General features: G+C 37.1%; 1 protein-coding gene across 6 annotated transcripts in view; it reads left to right on the plus strand.

Annotated features, from left to right (window-relative positions):
• The first annotated feature begins 3736 nt into the window (after window positions 1-3736).
• Window positions 3737-22145, plus strand: part of KIAA1109 (KIAA1109 ortholog) — a 208209-nt gene continuing 189800 nt past the window's right edge. For 5 of the 6 annotated variants that reach the window (XM_032412766.1, XM_032412772.1, XM_032412770.1 and 2 more), the window contains exons 1-3: window positions 3737-4002; window positions 5696-5781; window positions 21611-21740. In XM_032412766.1, coding sequence (XP_032268657.1) covers window positions 21644-21740 — 97 coding nt within the window. In that variant the 5' untranslated portion in view covers window positions 3737-4002; window positions 5696-5781; window positions 21611-21643. Of the gene's footprint in view, window positions 4003-5231; window positions 5406-5695; window positions 5782-21610; window positions 21741-22145 lie in introns of all 6 variants that reach the window. The other variant, XM_032412767.1, reaches the window with a different exon arrangement.

Raw genomic sequence — 22145 nt, forward strand, 5'->3', positions numbered from 1 at the left:
TTCTTTCTTTCTTTCTTTCTTTCTTTCTTTCTTTCTTTCTTTCTTTCTTTCTTTCTTTCTTTCTTTTCTTTCTTTCTTTCCTTCTTTCCTTCTTTCTTTCTTTCAAGATTTTATTTATTTATTTGGGAGCGAGAGAGAGAGCAGCAGCGGGGGCAGAGGGAGAAACAGGCTCCCCACTGAGCAAGGAGCCTGATTTGGCCTCAATCCCAGGACCCTGGGATCATGACCTGAGCTGAAGGAAGATACCAGTTTTTCTTCGCCATTTTTTCATATATAACCTATGCCTAAAAGAAATATATATATATGCATATAAATGCTATTTTACACTATGTGCCATTGACTAGAAATTTTAACTTTTGTCCAATTTAGTCTTTTGAGCAATATGTTTATAAAGTCAGATTTGTAGGTCTGGGCCTATTACTAGTTTTCACAGGTACATGTACATTTTTTGCTCTTCACCTTTTTTATAGTATGCTTTGTAGATCATCTCCTATCAGTGCTTTTATAGCTACCACATTTTTTTTGCAGCTCTATGGATGTTCCATAATTTTTAAACTAGTCTTCTGAAAAAATAAAAATAAAAAAAAATAAACTAGTCTTCTGAATTGAAGGTTACTTGCTTGTTAACAATCTTTTATTTTTATGAACAATGTAGCAATGGATAGCCTGTACATTTTGGTCATGTGTGAAGATATCCGTATGATTCATTTCTAGAAGTGGAATTGCTGGGTCAAAACATATGAGCACTGACAGCTTTAAGATGATATTACTGTATTGCTCTCCTTTGAAGCTAAATCAATTCACATGCCCACCAGCAAGGTATGGGGGGTTTCTGTTTCCCCAAGCCTTTTCTAATACTGAGTTATCAAAATTTTTTGAACTTTGCCACTTGAAAAGAAAAACAATGGTACCTCACCTGCAGCTTTAACTGGCTTTTATCTTTTTATGAGAATGAAGAACACCTTTTCTACTGTTTTAGGCCACTTGTATTTCTTTTTATGTGAGCTGTCTGCTCATATTTTTTGTTCATGGGTTGGTGGTTTTACTTGTTGATTTGTAGGACATTACATGCTATTTTAAAGTTCAAATCATTATTAGAAAACTGGGTTCTTCTAGTATATCAAAAGATGTACAAATTTCCTCTTTCCAAATGCATGTTCAGCTCCTTTCACTTTTTATCAGCTTTAAAGTGGGTAATTGGGGTTTTCCTAAAATATATTTGACTTAAATCTTACTGATTTGTTTTAGCATTGGTGTCTCCTGAGATACTAGTTGGCATGACAGAAGCTTGAATTGTGGCCTGCATTGGCTAGTGGTAAGTGAAAGAAAAATAATTTCAGTTGGCAGGTATATTGTGAAATAATACAGAAATCTATTGATTTTTTTTTGTTTTTATGGACTTACTAATATTACTGATGATGATGATGATGATGATTTGGTGTGAGAAATGACTTCAGACTTGGTGTCCTGGTGTTATAAAAAGTGTATAACAACTTGAGGAACACTCAAGTTTATACATCAAGACATTGCGGTTTCAAGAAATTATTAGATGATAGAAAAATAAAAACCTGAATTAAGCATTCAAAAAACTTTAACATCTTGAATTTGGTGGCAGTAAATTTCTTTATGCATTAAAATACAGATAGTATGCTGTTTTAACATTGTTTTAAAATAATCTGTAAAGTAGTTGTGGTTTTACATTTTGAGAATTTTTTTTTAACTTGGATCTAGTATGGAATAGTGAAAGATAATAGGTGTTGGAGTTAGACTCACTTGAGAGTTCAAGTTCTGGTTCCATTTTCTAGCTTATGTGACCTTGGGCAAGTTATTTAACTTTTATAAACTTCCTCATCCACAACATTTACATTATGGGCTTGTGCGAGTTAAATGAAATAATACCCATAAAGGATTAGCCAAGTGCCTGGCACTTAGCATATATTTAATTTTTAAAAATTTTCTTAGTATATATTTAATTTTTGAAGCACATTTTATTTTACTCTAGTGTAAAACATTTTCATGGTGAAAATATTAATGTAAATAGAAGCATATTTTATTTTACTCTAGTGTAAAACATTTTCATGGTGAAAATATCAATGTAAATTTGGTTAAATTGGGGCTACGTTTGTGGATTATTTTGAGAGTAATTCCTCTTATCCTTAAATAATCCTTTCATTGTACATGAAATTATGCCATTAGAGATTTATTCCGTCTCCTCTCTTTCCCTCTTCTCTCTTTCCTCTCTTCCCTCCTTCCCTTAGTTCCAGGGCAATTTAATTCAGTTCAGTTTTTGATTTGAGGAATCTGAACCACATCTAGGTAATTTCTAGATTTCTAGAGAATTTGTACTGGGACAGTTTCCCTCTTGGGCGAAGTTGGTAGTTTGGCTGTGGCAAACTTGAATTCATGTGGGGGTCTTGACGCCTTACTAGGGAACAAAAATTGATAATGACTGGGATTCTTCCAGATTTTGAAAAAATCTGTTGAAATTAATTTCTTTGCAGAAGTGGAGAAATAAACTCTAAAGAGGAATTCAAATAAGGGTGGTAGGTGTGTCCTGGTAGAAGGTGGAAGTAACTAAGATAGGTGCATGTTTTTCTCTTTTTGGCTTTTATCCAGTCCTTTCATAACGCACTTCTGCCAGGGCCTCTATTTCCTTATATGCAATAAAGGTTAATATGGTATGTCATATGTTTAACCTTTTCTGGCTTTATTTTATATTTGGTTTCACATCTGTTTCTTTTAGGGTAAGAGTAAAACTCCCACTTGAAAACGTTAGGAGATACAGTACTTCAGCTCAGGAAGGAAGTCGTAACTAGAGTTTTAGACATTTAGAACTTGAGGCAGGATAAATTAGACAGTAATGCTTAACAGCATGAACTTTGGAGCCACACTGCTTGGGTTCAACCCCTAGCCTTCCAAGTTATTTAACCTCTCTGTACCTTAGTATTTAAGGTACAGTTGGCAAGTTATTTAACCTTTCTGTACCTTAGTTTTTAATTTGTGAAATGGGAATAGAAGGGATAATAAGAGTACTATCTCCCAGGGTTTTGGGAGGATTAAATGAATCAATAAATACAAAGTGCTTAGAACAGTGCCTGGCCCATGCTTAACACTCTGTTTGCTATTGCTTGCATATCACTGTGTGCATTTCTAGTGTCTTCTGTACATATTCCACATCTGTCCCAAGCAATCACAAACTTCCATAGAGCTAAGACTGTTTTCCACTCTCCTCTTCCTATTACAATTCGTACATAAAAAGTACGCAATATATCTGAGATAATTTTCGAACTCCAGAAAGTCGTTTGCCTTGGTTCACCCGCTGAACAGTATGAAGAGTCTTTCTCTTTAAAAATGGTGAGCATCAAACCACTTTTCATTAATACAATAACAGACTCAATTGATTCAATGTAGTTTCATTTCATACAAAGTCCCGGTATTGATAAGGTCATAAAAGTATTACTCTCTATTCCGAGCGGATTCATTTCACTTCATAGCACCGGTCTGATTCTCCTTTTTGTCAGCGTTTTGTTCTTTTCTGTGCTTCTGTCTCCCGGCCTCAGGAAGGCCATTCATTGACATTCCCCTTGCAGGTGATTTTTTCAAGCCCGCCCCTGTCCTCCGCCTCAGGATCCTGACTTCACCCCCAGCCCGGGGAGGAGGGAAAGGGGCGGAGAGGAAAGAGGTGGGACGCCGCAGATTCCTGGGTGGGGCTTGGGTGGCGTGCCGGCGCCATGACGTGTGACGCTACCAGTTGACGCAGTCGCAGTGACGCCTGGCCCCGGCTGGGACCCCTCCCATCCTTCTCCGCCCCTCTGTGTCAGTGGCTGGGGCCCCCGGGCCGGACCTGTGGCAGCTGGCCGGGGTGGCGGGGTTAGAGGTTTGTGGGCGCGGGCAGAGCTTCGCGGGCCGGGTCCGGGTCGGCGCTGCTGCCGCTGCCCGAGGCCTTTGGCGTCCCTCGGAGAGAGACCGGAGCGGTTCCAGGCCGCCCCGGCGCTCACCCAGGTGAGGGGACGGGGTCGGACTGGGCAGGGTTAGGGTGAGCAGCAGTTTTCCGTCATCTCTGGAACTCAGCCGGGTAGGAGTCTGGAGGTTTGGCTTCACGTCTGTTGCGGTGTCGACTCATTTCTTAGTTTCTTCTACAGCACCGGGACCTGTAGACCTGGTGTCGGAGGTCAATGGGAAGGCCTGGAAGGGCCATTGTAGTCAGATTTTTGGGGGCGCGGACACGGGAGCGGCCTCTGTGGATGGTGATAAGGCGGGTGGGCGGCGCCCACTTGCTGGTGTGTGGACTCGGCGGACGGGAAGGTCAGTGCACCTGCAGGCTCCGGCTTTAGCCTTTACAGCAGCTCTGGGATGCTGCAGACCCGAACTGCTTAACGTAGGGTCCATTGACCAAGGGCGGTGGAGCCTTAGAATTCCTCTTTCCAATTCAGGCGTGGAGTGTTTTGTATTCTGAATTGGTGCTTGCCGAGTCTACACTATTGAAGAGTACATTTCAGCGGAAACATTATCTTTGGTCAAAGGAAGGTGAAGGGAAGTTGATTTTCCTTTTGCATTGTCTCCCACCCACTCCCGACACCTAACTCCCATCTCCATTTGCCTTAGTTTTGACAGTAGAAAGTTAGGGACGCTTGTTAAATGGAAAGAGTTCTTGTAAATTTCCTCCCAAAGGAAATCATGGTTTGTTGGTTTTTTTTTTAACTATCCGGGCGTGTAAGTTTCAACTGGTTTCATGTTGCTGCTTTGACTCCTTGCATGGCATTGAAGCTGATTTATTCTAAGTTAACCATAAACATTAAACATAAAAATAGATGAATTAACCAGAACATTTATCTTACATAATTGTTGAGCGGTACATATTTCATATGCATGTTATCCCATTTAATCATCTTAACAATCTTATCATGTAAGGTCCGTTATCATTGTCATTTCATAGATAAACGCACAGCCCTAAAAATCAACTTGTCCAAAGTCAAGGGATGTGATTTAAACTAGGTGATCTGACTCCAGTTTACAGTCCCTTAATCAGTATGCTTTATCATCTCCCAAGTGTCTTAAGAGTTCAAAGTGGTTTTCATTAAATGAGTAGTGTGCCAGGTGCTTGGAATTGGAAGGAAACTGAGGCATCATTCTTGCCAGCAAAGACCCAACAGTTTGAGAGAACAACTTTTTTTAAGGCCACACTTTGAGTATATATATATTTTTAAGATTTCATTTATTTATTTATTTAGAGAGCGCACCAAGGGGGTGGGGCAGAAGAGAGAGAAAATCTCAAGCAGACTCTTAGTGTGGAACCCAGTGGTGGGGCTGCTCTCATGAGCCTGAGATCACGACCTGAGCTGAAACCAAGAGTCAGATGCTTAACCGACTGAGCCACCCAGGTGCCCCTTGAGTATGTTTTTAAGGTAGGATTTGACCTCTACAACCCTCTCACTACCCAAATCATGCTCTTACCGTAGTTGTAGTGGTTTTGAAACCTTTGGAATGGTGTGGTTTGGAAACTGGTCTTATTCTAGATTTAGAAGTATTTCTTCTTTGGAAACTTTAAAGAAGGAAATGCAATTTTGGAGTAACGTTAAAAACTTTCCACATGTGTGCATTTGCACGCATGTAATCAAATAATTTAATCTGAAGTGGTGAAAATGATGGTATAGCCAGACTATCTTGTATGTTGATTAAATGTTGTTCTTGTCAGGTTTGTTAAGATGAAACACTGCAGGTGGACCTTCTGAAGATAAGGAGGAAGCAAAACAACATTGCAGACTCTGAAAAAAAATTGGGGTAAGTATTTTGGCTAAGTTTTAAAAAAATCTAATTTCCAGTTAAAGCTGAGGTAGAGGAAATCTGACTTTCTGCTTCAGTTGTGTTTTAATCTGCTTAAATGGTCAAGGAGTGGGGGTTTGGGGGGCTGTATAACGTGACTTGGCATTCATTTTACCTGACTTTTGAATTGTTGATATCTGACAATTAAGTTATGTGCTTAGCTTGTATATTGGCAGGAGAAAGCCAAGGGAAACTTTGGCTTGATTCTTGATCAAGTGTCAACACTTTTTCCTCTCTTTTGCTTGCTCATTAATCTGCCTATGTTATAAAGGGTTTTAAAAAGAAATGAAGAAAATTAGTTGACCTTTGGTTTGTTCTTCTCAGAATACTGGGTATGATTGAACTCAAGTATATTTTTTACTCTGAGTTTTATGGAGCATAGTAGAAAACATGGTTAAACATGATGAAGAAAAACTTAATTCATTTCCTCGATATTTATTGAGAACCATATACCTTATTTCAGGCATTATTTCAGGTTTTTAGTATTAGAATAGTGGTTATCATGGCCCTGGAGAGTCTAGAGTAGAGGATTTTTTTCTAGAAGGTAATATTTTTGTGAAATACCATACATTTTCTTGAGTTTTATATGCAAAGATGTTTTTGGTTTATGTAAAAGACTAGGAAAACAGCACTACCCATATGGTAAATGTTTGTATTTATAATAAGTCTTTCATAATTTTAGTTAATAAATGAAGGTACTCCACTAGTGCTACTTTAAGGTACAGTGGGATACTAGGATTCTTATAGACTTCATTTTAGCATACTTTTTTCATGTTAATGATAGTGTTGAAATTTAAAAATTTTCATGAGAGGTTAAGAAAATTAACTCTTTAGAGGCACCTGGGTGGCTCAGTCGTTAAGCGTCTGCCTTCAGCGCAGGTCATGATCCCAGGGTCCTGGGATCGAGCCCCGCATTGGGCTCCCTGCTCAGCGGGGAGCCTGCTTCTCCCTCTGCCCGTTCCCCTGCTTGTGTTCCCTCTTTCGTTGTCTCTCTCTGTCAAATAAATAAATAAAATCTTTAAAAAAAAAAGAAAACTCTTTAATTTGAGAAAATTTCAGACAATTTGTAAATAACAAATAAAAGTGACATGGTCAGGCAACAGTTTGGTGATGAATTGGAGAGTGATGAACTTGGCAGAGTGGTGATCATTTAGAGGCTGTTGTAATAATCCAGGTGGCAAATGAGAACCAGAAGTACAGTGATGCAGATGGGAATTATGGATGGAGATGGATTAGATAGATGCAAAGGAGATGTACTGGGTAGGATTTAGTGGGCTTGAGGGAAAGTAGAGTCAGGAAAGTTTTTGGTCACTGTCATGTTCAAGCACATAATTAATGTTGAATGAATATTTGAAAGATAAGTGAACTGAATTATATGATATCTGGCTTGGGAAACTGAGTGGATTCTGGCGCCATTTACTATGGCAGTATACAAAGAACAGTAGATTGGGGAACATGGTTGGAGAAGATCAGTTTGGGGCTGTTATGAGGCATCTGTGACTTCAAAGAAATGTCATTAGGAAGTTGTATATATGGATCTTAGTTAAGAACACCCAGCTGGAGACATACAGTTTGGAGTCTCAGGTTATAGTTGCTGGTTAAAAGCGATGGGACTGGATGAGATCACTCAGGGAAAAAATGTAGACTAAAAGAAGAGAAATGAGGATGGGGGACACTAATAAATCAGATGGAAGGAAAACACACTTCAAAGGAGATGAGTGAGTAGATAAGGAAGCAGGAGAATCACAGAAGTCAGTGGAAGAACTGAGTTTGGAGAAAAGGAATGAATATTAAGCATCTTTGAGACATCAAATAAAATGAGGACAAGAAAAGTATCCATTGAACATCAAGAAGTTGTTGACCTGAGTAAGAGCAATTATATGTGTGGAGCCAGTTCACACTGGGTTAGAGATAAGAAAATTGAAATAGCTAATGTCATTTACTCTTTCAGAAAGTTTGGTTTTAAGTGGAATAGAGAGAGGATAGCTAGAGATACGAGTTTGAGAGAGAGTTTTTGTTTTCTAAAGGTATGAGTGATATGATTTATCATTATTTGCTGAGGATAAAAAACCATCAGAAATAAAATTTGAAGACAGAGGAATGAGGGAGAATAATTAATCACTACTAAGGTGGAAGGGTGGAATATGAGGATGCAGGTCAATGGTACTTTAGATAGACTTCTACTGAGATAGGAGTTAAGGAGGTGGTGATGATTATGGATACAGATCCTCCTTTGTAGGAGGCAGGGTAGAGGTTGCTCCACAGAGTTCATGCAGGAGACTCCCACTTATAGTAGAGAGAGGAAATGATTCACTCATATGATTGGTAATCTTCTTGGTGTATTATTACTCCTCATCTTTTGATAAGTTGGAGGAGAGTAGAGTGCAGTAGTTTAGCTTAACATGACAGGTATGAACCATTAGGGTAGAGATAACTTGCAGATATCTTACAAAATTACTTTTCTCATACTTTGTATTAGTTATCTATTGCTGAGTAACAAATCATACCTGAATTTAGTGGTCTAAAATATTTAGTATCTCAGTTTCTGTGGATCTGGATTTGGGAGTGCGTAAACTGGTTTCCTCCGATCTTAGGGTCTCTCAGGAGGTTGCAGCCAAAATCTCGGCTGGGACTTCAGTCATCTCAACTGCGGCTGAAGGATTTACGTCCATGATGGCCCACACACATGGCTGTTGGCTGGAGGCCTCAAATCCTCAGCATGTGAACCTCTCCAGGGCTTTTTTTTTTTTTTTTTTTTTTTAAAGATTTTATTGAGAGAGAGAACAAGCGTATGGGAGAGGCAGAGCGAGACGGAGAAGCAGAATCCCCGCTGAGCAGGGAGCCCGATGCGGGGCTCGATCCCAGGACCCTGGGATCATGACCTGAGCCGAAGGCAGACGCTTAACGACTGAGCCACCCAGGTGCCCCTTTCCAGGGCTTTTTAAGTGTCCTAACAAGGCAGCTGGTTTCCCCTGGAACAGATTATCTAAGAGAGAGAGCAAGGAGGAAGCTGTGATGCCATTTTTGACTTAAGTTACAAACCATTGCTTCTGTCATATTCTTTTAGAAACTGTATCACTAAGTCCAGCCCACGCTTGAGAGGGAAATTAAGTTTGACCTCTTGAAGGGAGGAATATTAAGGGATTTTTAGACATTATAAAACTACCATACAGGGGCGCCTGGGTGGCTCAGTTGGTTAAGCGACTGCCTTCGGCTCAGGTCATGATCCTGGAGTCCCGGGATCGAGTCCCACGTTGGGCTCCCGGCTCAGCGGGGAGTCTGCTTCTCCCTCTGACCCTCCCCCCATCATGTACTCTCTCTCTCTCTCATTCTTGCTCTCTCAAATAAATAAATAAATCTTTAAAAAAAAAAAAAAAAAAAAAACTACCATACATCTTTTATCAATTGTCACATTCTTTAGGGTCAAATAAGCTCTTTCAAAGTACAAAAATATAGACTTTATGACCAGGTGAGACAGAGGTTCTAGAAAAGTGGGGAGGTGGTTAAGTCAGATTTGGCTCACTTTATAATTTGGCCTTCTTTGCTGCTAATCAGGCTCCATAACTTAATGTGTTACCAGTTAGGGTTATTTTAAAAAGTGCTTGTTGACCTTTGATTTAATGGAGGATCCTTTTAGGAGAAAAAAATTCCATAGTGTGCAAAATATGATTTTTTATAACAAAATATGAATTTTGGAAGCATTCATATTAGCTTGTAAATGTAAAGCTGGGAGGAAGGAACTCATTTTTCATATAAAGAAACTGAGAACGAAGAGAAAATTACTGAGGCCATGTATTAACTGTGTTTGTGCTTAGCTTCTCAATGCCATAGTTTTCTCATCTGTAAAATGGAGAATTATAAATGAGTAGTTATTTGTGATGATTAGCTGAGTAAATACACATAAAGTGTTTAGAACAGTGCCTAGCACACAGCAAGCATTGAATAAATGTTACAGCCATTGTTATGGCAGCCATATTTTTATTATTTTAATGGTGAATTAATACCATGGAGTGAACATTTCAAAGAGTAGGAGAGCATTGACCAAAATGTTTAAAGCTTAAACTTTAGATTACTGATCTTATTGTACTTTGTCACTTTTTATGTATATGTAAAGTATATTTCTATATCCATTTTTTTCTATCCATATCCATTTAAAATGCTGTCTCTGATATAACCAGTAGTATTGTATAATCATATATTGTTGTTGTTTTATTTACATGAAAGTTCAATTTCAGTTGTAGCAATTCTCCGCTCACAGGAATTGGCTACTAAATGGACCTTGTGGGCTCTTTGGATAGCAACATGCTATTTAAAAACATTTTCTTTGTACTTCATATGATGAGAGTGTTGGTAAACACATGTTGCAAGTTTCATTCTCCTTCTCCCCACATCCAGGACCCTATTTTGTTGGGCAAGTAGTTTGAATATGTTTTTGGGAGGGTTTTCTGACTGACGTGACATAAGGTAGAACATAGAAGCTTAAGGGCCAGATAGGAAAATGGAAATAGTTTTATTACAAAAATCCTATAGAATTTTACTTTGCTGGTGATTTTTAGTGTTATACCTTCCGGTGTATTTTTAATCAAAATGAAAGTGATATATTGAATTCTTGATTAAAATAAAGAAAACTTGGAGAGTGTGTTCACTAGTCAGTACAAAAAATGAAGACAAAACCCCACAACCAGTGTATGGAATGTAGAAGTGGGAGGATTAAACCTTTCATTCAGCAGTTCTGTTGATCTCTTTGTATTACTTGACCATATCAAGGAATATGTTGAAGGTAGTAATTAGTTCTGGACTGTTAAAAGTTGGTTATATTTAAAGATCATGGTTTCTTCTAGGTTTGGAGAGATCAAAGTCAGTTCTTTTTACCCTATTAGTAGATATGTTTTCTACAGATTTTTAAGAGATTGGTTTTGTTTTGCTTTTGCTTCTATTAAGTATTTAGGTAAATCAGCATAAATTTCTGGCTGTGGAAGTCAGCCTTCCTAAAGTGCAACATTTTGTTGAATGATATGATTTCTTATATGTTAAAAATTCTTCCATACATAGTATAAAGAACCATTTTTGTAGCATAGATTACAAAGTTAAAAAGTACATTTGTTTAGTTTGCAGATTTGTAGTGTTTGAATTGTCACTCACCATATCTGAATATTTCTTCAGCAATAGTTGCCTGGTGGCTAGTGTATTTTGGTATTTGATCTGCTTCTAAGAATCATGCTTACTGGTATTTGTAGAACTATATTATTTATATTAACGTAATACTTTCTTGATATTTATGCCAACTAATTTTTTTTTTGTAAAACTCTGTTATTTAGTTACATATATGTATTTTTCTTATATGTTGTAAGGAATGAGATGCATTTTAGTCATTGTTTACTGGTATGCATTTTATTGTTTTTTGTTTGGTTTTTTGGTTTTTTTAGATCTTACCTTTTTTGTTGAGCTGATTTTTTTTACATGATGTATACAATGTAACAAAATTTTATTTCACATTAGATGCAAAAGTTACAATAAAGCTATTTTTTTTAAAGAACATTAATAACAGTAGCTTAGCTACCACTGTTGTGTTTCTTGTCAAGCACTGTACTGTGAATTTTATGTTTGCTTTGTGTTTTTAATGCCTTCAGCATCTCTTCGAGGAAGAAATGGCCATGTGGAAACAGGCTCTGAGATGCGGTAACTTGCTCAAGCTTTATCATGGCTAAGGAAGGAATTAAAGGGATAGAGCGAGCTTTCCATTTCAAATCTGGCTTTAAAGCCTATTCTAGTTCCAGCATACCAGATGATTTCTGTTATTTCTGATAGAATGTTATTTTACTACTTAATTCTGTTGGATTTTAGAGTTAGTTAATAATGAATTGTGTTTGTTGCACATAGAATCCTGGGACTGAAAGGGACCTGGAGTGATTCTTTCTAGGTAGAGAGGATTATATACCTGGTTTGACTTAAGAGGGTAATTGTCTATCGTGTTTGTTTAAGTGAACAGAATAGGACATTATATATCTTTGCTTGAATTGTACAAAGCTGCTGCCCTGGCCAAAACTGTTAAGGAAATTCCATTTGCTTTTGTTGCCCACTATCCCCCTTTTAAGATTTCCCCCATCTTCAAGAATCCTGGGCCTTTCAGGATATCCCTGGATCCTGCTTGTTAGTGAGAAAAGTCATCCAGTGAATTAATTTACACTAATAACACATGGTAATAATTAATGGTAGCTATTACTGAGATACTTTACTTTTCATTTTAAGAGAGAATCTTGGTTAATACTCCATTTAAAGGAATGGATGGTAGAATTTTAGGCCTTGTATCCTGATGGGTAAACCTTTTTAGGCAGATAAGGCTTTCCAAATCACTATATGTTTAATGGATAATAACAATCTTTTTACTACATTCCATTATTATCTTGTAACGTAAAATTTATATATTTATGTGAGATGTTTAATTGCAGTTGGTTCTTCTCTATTTTATATACTTTATTTGTGTAGCATCATGGAGTTGGAAGGAACATCACAAAGTCATTTGTTTCAGACCATTTACCTTTAGATGGTGAGTGGTCAGTGTTCTAAATGAATAGCTCAAATGTTCTAATCATTCTTGAAACTTCATTTTGGATAAAAATGTTGTGATCTGATTTATGTTTTACTTTTGTTTTGGGATGTCATTATGCCATAGTAGAGATGAGCAGTATGTTCTAATAGGTGTTTAATTTTACCTGATGTATGAACAGAATATCAATGTTGATGAAGTTCAAAGGGGAACTATAAAGTTTGTTTTTCAACTCTTAAAACCCATGAAATTTCTTTTATAGAAAAGGAACTGTAATTAAATCCAGAGAACTTTAATATAATGGTCTAAAGATATGTGAACAACTTTTATTCAAAGAATTGTGGCTTCATTGTTGTGTGAGAGATTTGAGAATGATTAAACTTTTTTCACATTTTTGTTACATTTGGCATTGGGTTATTAAAAAGTTGAAAATCCTCTTCTTAAACTCAAGCAAATGAAAACCAGATTTTCTTGAGAGTGAAAAAGATCATTTAGGACTCTCTTTGGCCCTGGGTACATTGGGAATACTCACTTATTTTTGGCAATAGTTCATAATTATGTACTTTTTATAATGATGCATTTATTTCATTCATTTCTGAGACAAGTATTGAGAGACTGCTATATACAGGAATGTGCTTGGATATGGCACTTAAATGAGTAGGGCAAACTCATCCTTAAAACAGCTGTCTAGTGGGGGGGACAGACTTCTAAAGTGATAATTACAATATGATATAACTGCTAAGATACAGGTAGTCATTCAAACAGCCTTTCTTTAGCATTTTCTGTATTGCCAGACATCCTATTGAAGATTATTGTAAATATTCCAAATCTTAAACTTAACACTCAGAACTCCTTAGCTGTATTGTAGAATTTTTTTTTTAAGATTTTATTTATTTATTTGAGAGAGAGTGAGTGAGAGAGAGAGCATGAGCTGGGGGAGAGGGGCAGTGGGAGGGAGAAGCAGACTCTGCTGAGCAGCGAACTCGATTCGGGCCTCGATCCCAGGACTCTGGGATCATGACCTGAGCTGAAGGCAGATGCTTAACCTACTGAGCCACCCAGGTGCCCCAAAGATTTTATTTTTATTTATTTGAGAGAGAGACAGAGCAAGAGAGAGATCATGAGCAGGGGGGAGGGGTAGAGGGAGAAGCAGACTCCCCATTGAGCAGGGAGCCTGATGTGGGACTAGATCCCAGGACCCTGGGATCATGACCTGAGCCAAAGGCAGACGCTTAACCAACTGAGCCATCCAGGCGCCTGCTGTATTGTAGAATTTTTAAGCTCAATACATATTTATTAAATGAACAAGCAAAAAAACCCTACATTATCATGCAACTGTCTTAAGTATGTTCTTCCAAAAAATCAAAATCAAATATATACTTTCCCATGACAGTTCCAGAGAAAGCTCTGGCTCTTCATAACCAGGTCTTCTCACATCGTACGTAATATTATATAGACTTATTCCAGTTTAAACCTGATATAGGAAAACCTTCCTTCTGAAATCCTTTGTCAAATTATGGGGTGATGTCTCTTATAGAGGAGTCATGCAGCCCTGGAAGAAGATTAACCAGTGCAGTGAGGTTTTCTTGAGAAGCTGTGGGCAGGTGCACAAATCATCCAGTTCCCCCCCCTCCCCTTTTCTGATAAAATAATTATTGCTGAGGTAGAGTGGAGGTGGAGGACGTGGGGTAAGCTGTGGTGATGAAGGCCCTCTCATCCATATTTCCTTTCATCTACCACCCTAGGCCTATTCTTCTGACAGCCATTATAAACACAAATTAAAGAGGAAGAAAAATAGAAGAGGAACAGGAACTGTAGAAGTAATGGGATTAGAGCCAAAAAACTGGGAGTAATAAATAAATTTTTTTAAAAAATGGAATGAAATAGAAGAGGTTTTAGATAAATATGAATGTGACTTTTTCAAAAATACATAGAAGCCATCAGATTCTCTCATCTTTCCGTCACCAAATCTCCCCATATCTGGGTCTTTCCTTTCCTCTTTCTTCCTGTTCAGATGAAGGAAATGTTTCTCTTTCTGTCAAAACCCAGTTCCAAAACCCAGCATATATATATATATACCCTGAATTAAAGCTAACTTTAAAAAATACTAAATATTTAATACTGTGTCCTTTAAATCGTATGATTTCATGATCTCTTTAAGTACAGAATCTTTTTTCATGTAAAAGAAACTGTCCTCAGATTTAATAGGACTGGTAACAAATTAAAAAAAAAAAATAGTGCCTTAGTTTGGGTTTCCTCAGAAATAAAACCTGGGTAAGGATTCAAGTATAGGTAGTTTATTTGGGAAGTGATCATAGGAAACACTGGTAGAGGATGGGGAAGTAAGAAAGGAAAGGGACTGAAGTCAATAAAGGGTATTATTCTAGCAGTTACTGCTGTGGGCATCCGGAGCTCACTACCATTGGTGAACTCTCGGAGACCAAATGAAATGCTCCTCAGAGTTATCCCAAACTAAGAGCAAGGAAGCTGCAGGTGTTCATCCAACACTTTGCGAGCCATCATTGACATTAACTCTGGCATTTCTGGCTTGTCCTGATAATAAGCTGAGCTGTTTCTGCAGTCAAAAAGCAGTCCTCAGTAAGATGTTATAGGTGTTCAAAATGAGCAGTCTTCTTGTGTAGAGGTGAATGCCAACAGTATATGAGCAAGACAGTAAAGCATTGGTTGCCATTAACAAACATTTATACAGTGTATTATTTACTATGTGCTGGGTGCTATTCTAAATGCTTTACATATATGAATTCATCAATTCTCACTATTCAGCTCTGTGACATAGGTACTGTTAGTGTTCTTGTTTTACAGATGAGGGAATAGAGCACAGAAAGGTTAGGTAACTTGTCTGTGGTCACACAGCTATAATATTAGAACGATAGTCTAGTACAGAATCTATGCTCTTAATCCATATAATGGCCCAACTCAGGGCTTGAACTCAAACTCATGACCCTGAGATCAAGACCTGAGCTGAGACCAAGAGTTGGATGCTTAATCGACTGAGCCACCCAGGCGCCCTCCCCACACACCTTTTTTTAGGATTTTTTTTTTTTTTTTAAGATTTATTTATTTGAGAGAGAGAGAGCATGCACAAGCTCATGAACGGGGGTGGGGGGGAGTAGAGGGAGGGACAAGCAGACTCTGTGCTGAGCGTGGAGCCCAACATGAGGCTCAATCCCAGGACTCTGAGATCATGACCTGAGCCAAAATGAAGAGTCAGACACTTAACTGATTGAGCCACCCAGGTGCCCCCTTTTTAGGCTCTTTTGATCCTACTGTTTTTCTCCGATAACTGTCTCCTCCCTTGCCCAGTCTCTTTCCTTTTAGTGTTCTTTACCTCCTTCTTGATGGCAGCTTACCTGCTCCCCCTTTCTAGAACAGTATAGCTATTCTTCCTTCCATTTTTTACACTCAAGGCTTTCAATTCAAATAATTTTTTCAAAGGTATTAACTGATCTTTCTGATGTTGTTTTGAAGTTTGAGTTTGATATTGCTCAGTATCTGCATTTTAATTTTTTAAAAAGATAAGCATTTGAGAACTGAAGAAAGACATGATGGTAGAATGACAGATGACTGAGTGGTTACTTTTGGGTTGGGAGATACCTGTTCCTTGGCCATATTTGTAAGGAGAGGCTGTGAGATACATGCTTGGGTAAAAAAAGCCTCCTTCTGAACTGTCATTTCCTGTCTTCCAGCCACCACTCTCCCTTTTTCTTTTTAAATTATAGAAGTATTATATGCCACTTGTAAAACATTTAAACAATACCAAGAGTATCAAGAGTAAAAGTGAAAGTCCTGCTTCACTGATTCTTTTCCTTCCTTCCAGATCTTTCTCACTGCTCCCTCTATAGGTAACCACTCATGGCTTTGCTAGTGTTTTTGCAGATTTAAAAAAGTGCACACATGCGCACACACACACACACTTCATGTATGTGCACATATATACACATATGTATATATATAGGATTATACATGTAACATACATAATAGTCTTTTTTCTTTTAAACATTAGTGGAATACTATACATTTTGTTTCTCAATTTGCTTTTTCCCTGCTAACATTACATACATCCTGGACATTTCTCTCTGTCGGCCCATATAGAGCCATCTCATTCTTTCAGAAAGGTTGAATATTATTTCCCAGTAGAGTATACCATAATTTATTTAACTATTTTCCTATTAATTGACAGTTTTTCAAATTTCCCAGTATACTGTATAATGCTGCAGTGATTTTCCTTGAAAAACATCTTTTGGTGCCTGCATATTTCTGAGAAAGACCTAGAACTGATATGTCCCAGTTAAAGCATACACATTTTTATAGTATCTGATAAATTATTCTTCCCAAAGATAGTTTACATCTATCAACTGTGTATGAGTGACCATTTTCCCACATTTTTGCCAATATAGTTGTTTGCAGTCTTTCTCATTTTCACTTAATATGACTACTGGGTGATAAGTGGTGATTGCTCCCATTTCTAGTGATATTATCTTCCTTTGTGAATTGACTATGTATTTTGCTTATTTTTCTATCATATTAGTCATATTTTTTTATACTGATTTGTAGGATGGCCTCTATTTTTGAAGGACCAAATTAAGATTTGGAATTCTGTCTATAAAAGTGTTAATGCAAGTATTAGATGTTTGATAATTTTATTTTCTTTATGCCAGTGAGGCAGAAATAAAACAGTGTGAATGTAGTATTTGAAAAGATTTTACAGGTAATTCATTTTGAAAAGTAATCTTCTTGGAAAGGTATTTCCTAAAATGGTATAGTAGTGGTGGTGTTAAATTAGGAACTTTGATAAATTTCTGGTTTGTGCTGTGTTTGCTTGAACCATTTCACATTTTCATGCTTTTCTTTGTCACTAAAATAATAACTGCCACAATTTCTATTCTAATGTGGACAGCAGTTTTGAAGTAAATATAATGGACTTCAGGAAAAATGAAGAGAATATAGATGAATCATGAAAATATTGAGAGAGCTTGTGTTGAAACATGTAGATCAGTGTTATTTTCTTATGAACTGGATAAAAATACCATTTAAAATGATGTAATACTTGAAAACAGTGGCTGTGTTCAAGGCACTGTCACCAGTACTGGGAATACAAAGATGAATAAAACAATCTATATTGGTCATAATCTATCAGAAGAGAGAGGCAAGATAGATTAGGTTCAGGTTATGCATCTTTGGTGGGAATATCATAGAAGTGAGGCTGTGTTCTTCTATTAAGATGGTAGCTACATTTGTGGTGAGCATAGTATAATGCCTGGAGAAGTTGACCTGAAGTGAACGGAACATTGTGTGTCAACTATAATCAAATAAAAAATTAAAAAGGGAGTGTACAGTTCTGATTTATCTTAATATTGATGGTGTTTACTTTCTTTGATCCTTAATTAAATTCACAAAGTTCCTCTTTCCCCCTTTGTCATTAATAATTATTTTGAGGGGAGTTATTTTGAGATGATATGAGAATCCTGTTGCTTATCAAAATTTAACTGATTATTTATATTGGTATGGACTCACAGATTCTTTTTATTAAATGGGTTTTAATCTATTACTGTTACTTATTTTGGTGCTTAAATTGCCCCAGATTTCACCACTGGGTGCCTCTTCAAGCTGGTTTCTGTGTCCTTTTGACATGTTCCCATCATTCAGGTATTTCCCTTCTGGAAAACATGGCTCATCTTGACTTTCCTTGCCCTATTTGTGGAATCAGCCATTTCTCCAAGGAGCCCTGTTTCTTCTTGATAGAAAATGGTTTTTAGGAGCAAAGTTCTCTGTTCATTTTAATTGCGGGGCTGCTGCTCTCAGATCTTTTAATGAGCATATGTGTATACATACATATACATATTTGTAGCCGTATTTATTTCTATATGTACTTATACTGAAAACTATACCTCTAGTTCTTATCAAACACCACGGGATTAATTCTAATACTCTTCCTTTATATATCCTCCAGCAGTGAGAAAACTGGCTTTTATTATCCGTAATATGTTAACTTAATTAACCCCCTCCCGCATATCTTGCAAGGGCTGTTTCCTGGGTGTGTGCCCTCCTTATCCTGCTCCCACATCAACACACTACTCCAGATTGCCCTCCTGCATGGAAGCCCTATTTACCTCTTTGGGATCTGATACTTTCCTCTTGGGTTCTGACACCCTGCATCAGGCAACCTCCCTGCTCAGGCTCCAACACCTTAAGCTGGTCTCCTTCTTCAGCCTCTTCCCCCCACCACTGATGCACTCTTCCTTCCACTCAGACTCTAGCACCCTGTGCCTGACGTCTTCCCTACAAGTATGGTCTCCTCATCCTGCTATGGCTTTGATACCCTGAAACACTGCCATTCTTTCACTAGCCTCTTCATCACACAAATAGATACTTAATATTATTGGGCTCTGACATCCCCCTATGCTACGGAGACTCCTGTCCGTCTTTTACCCAAATGCAGATGTTTACCTTACTGTGCTTTACCTATGGATTTTAGACTGAACTACTGAGGAAGAGAAAACAACCGATTTGTTATTCCATCAATTGCTTCATGAAGAATATGCAGTAGGTTCTTTTATCAGCCTCTAATTACCCTCCATTAAGGAATTCGTAGTGTACCATGTAAACAGTGTGGCTAAGCATATAGCCCCAGTTCCCCCATCTGGATTCTCTGTGTCCATTGTTGCTTTGACTTAACTTCCTTTTCATCAGAATGTCTACTTCTTACTTAGGGCCTTTATTAAGTCTTAGCCTTTACTTCAGTACTTAACTCAAAATGTTGTTTTAACTATTGAGTCTTTATCTGTTGATTTCTCTTAAAGGTTTTGCATTAACTAATAATTGGAAAAGTGTAAACTTTGTGATACTGCAATTTTCTGTCTTTGCAACCTGAACACCCTCTTTCTCATTCTCTTTGGCTGGGGGTTGTTACAGTAGTTAGTGGTAGAGATTTTGGATGAGATCTTTAGATCCTCTTGGTGGATAGATCACTCCCCCTTGGATTTGATTCAAAACAGATCACCTTTTTATATGGAAACCTGAATGCCAGGATACAACCCTCATGAAACATCCCCAGGAGTTAGTAGGTGATCTTTTCATCAGCAGTGGTGTGTTGATTACTATAAAATTGTAACAATAAATATGAAATAGGCACAGATGTTACTTTGTAGCATATAAGCCATTATTTTTGGTTTTGAATGTAAGACTTTTCAGTGTTTTCTTCCTTTTAAAATTTGTATTTATTTTATTTTTTTAGTTTATTTTTTAAGATTTTATTTATTTATTTGACAGAGAGAGAGCAGGAGAGCATAAGCAGCAGGAACAGCAGAGGGAGAGGGAGAAGCAGGCCCCCCAATGAGCAGGGAGCCTGATGCGGGGCTCCTTCCCAGGACCCTGGGATCATGACCTGAGCCGAAGGCAGACGCTTAACCGACTGAGCCACCCAGGCGCCCCTTATTTTTTTTTTTTAGTTTAAAACAAAAAAGGAAGAAAGAAAGAAAGAGAAGCTCATGTTGTAAAGTTAGCCCCCAAATTTTAAGTTGCCAGTTGACATATTTTTCAAAGCTTTGAAAAGCATGAGCACATGTTTTTCTAGTTTTGAGATATAAATGACATATAATATTGTATTAGTTAGGGTGTACGACATGATTTGATATAAATATATATTGCAAAATGATTACCACAGTAACTGCCATCACTTCACATAGTTATAACTTTTTTTCTTGTGATAAAAACTTTTAAGATCTATTCTCTTAGCAACTTTCAAATATGTAATACAGTATTGTTAACTACAGTCACCATGATGTACATTATATCCCCAGAACTTACTGTCTTATAGCTGGAAGTTTATACCTTTTTACCATCTGCACTCATTTTCCCTACCCACCAACCTGGGGTCACTACCAAGCTGTTCACTATGAGAACATTTTTTACTCATTTTCTAAACTGTAGGAAAAAACAGTTATTGAAAAATGAAAACATTTAAACATTTTTTTCTGGTTCTTTTACCCTTAGGTTTCCCTATCACTATTACTAATAAACTTTTTGTTGTTGAGCTTTTCTTTTTTTTTTAAAGAGATGTTTAACTTGCCTCTGAATTGCTAACATTTCAACAATTTAGAAATATGAAACATTGTAATCTGGCAATGTTGTCTAACCCAATTTTTAAACTTGTTTTGTGATCTCTGAAGATAGGACTCTGGTGAGTAAATAGAGAACATTTTTAGGAAGTTGACAAGTCAGCTGTACTGAATTTCAACTAGAAAGTCATTCTCACGTTTTCTTCCTGTTTTAAAATCTGTTTTCCTAGTTTTCTATAAAATCACCTATGCTATTTTGCCTTACATGATCATTAACCATGTAGCTCTCTTTGTGATTAAGGCTCGTTTTTGTTGTTGTTGTTTTGTTTTGTTTACCTTTTTCTGATTTATCACAAGATAATTTTGTTATAGGTAGGTTGGGTTAGTCATGCTAATGCTGTATTAACATGAGGGATAATTTTTAACAGAGGGATAATTTTCTTGTTTCTTCGATCATAAAATAAGAACTTTTGTTCCTCACTTTTTACTCTTCAATTCATCTAACTCTTTCTCAATACATCTAAATATTCATACTTGTCATGCTGAAATGAATATATATACAGAAACACATTCTTCACATGTCTGGTCACAATTTGACATGTAATTATTGTAATTCATCCTGAGCATCTGATACGAGGAGATCTGCTTACTGTCAAAACTCTACTCAGAGTGAATCCAAAGTAGGAAGATTGTTTCCCCATGGAACAATGGGAAATACGGAGCTGATGGAGGTTAAGAAGGATTAATATAAGTTAATATATAAATACGACATTTAGTGGCAGCTTCTGAGACAAGTGTAGATGAATTTGTCTAATGTAGATCATTAATACTTCTTATTGTTGAGATAAATACCTTTGATTAGATTTAGTAATTATGTCCCTCATATTTGGAGCCAGAGTATGGTAACTGAGCCCAAGTCTCTACTCATTCTTAGAATGGTGAAATCAGGACACTAAAAATGTGATATGTTCTCTTACATTTTATATAGAAATGTGGACGTGCTTTGTTGCTGTTTGTTGTATATTTTTCATTCTTACTGAAGGAACTGGAATGGGGTTTAATGAATTTTCACTTTTATTAAATTCACCTTTTTTCTCCCTTAGATAATTTCCCTTGCAGTTTAATAAATCTCTGATTCTAAATTTAACTTTTGAACTCTTAGGCCTTTAGATGCTGGTCTGGAGAGACTTCAGTAATGGATCAAAGGAAGAATGAGAGTATTGTTCCTAGTATCACTCAATTAGAAGATTTTCTTACAGAACACAATTCCAATGTTGTTTGGCTCCTTGTTGGTAAGTAGAATATATTTTCTTACACTTTATTGTTTTTTTTATGTATGGATTAACAACTGCCAAATTTTAAGCAGTAGTTAGCTGAAGTTGAAATGCTTACAATACCATTGGTTTATCTCTTGGAAAAAAGGTTTTAATCTATGTTTCTATGAATATTTGTTCTGGCAAGTGCTCTGAAGGGCTCTTTTTCTTAGACTTCCTCTTTGTCCGACTTAGGGGAGGTGGGAGGAGAAGAAAGACATTGCACTTAGCTTATCTTTCCCGTCTCAAGTCCACTCCTTCACTGTCCCCCCGCATCTCAACACATGCATACACACACATACACACACACAGAGTTTGTTTTATTTTAAAAATGATAAATCCCCATGGTAAATATATTTTATAGCAAAATAGAGTGTATATGCC

This window comes from Phoca vitulina, unplaced genomic scaffold (assembly GCF_004348235.1).
Source record: "Phoca vitulina isolate PV1807 unplaced genomic scaffold, GSC_HSeal_1.0 scaffold14, whole genome shotgun sequence".
Lineage (NCBI taxonomy): Eukaryota > Metazoa > Chordata > Mammalia > Carnivora > Phocidae > Phoca > Phoca vitulina.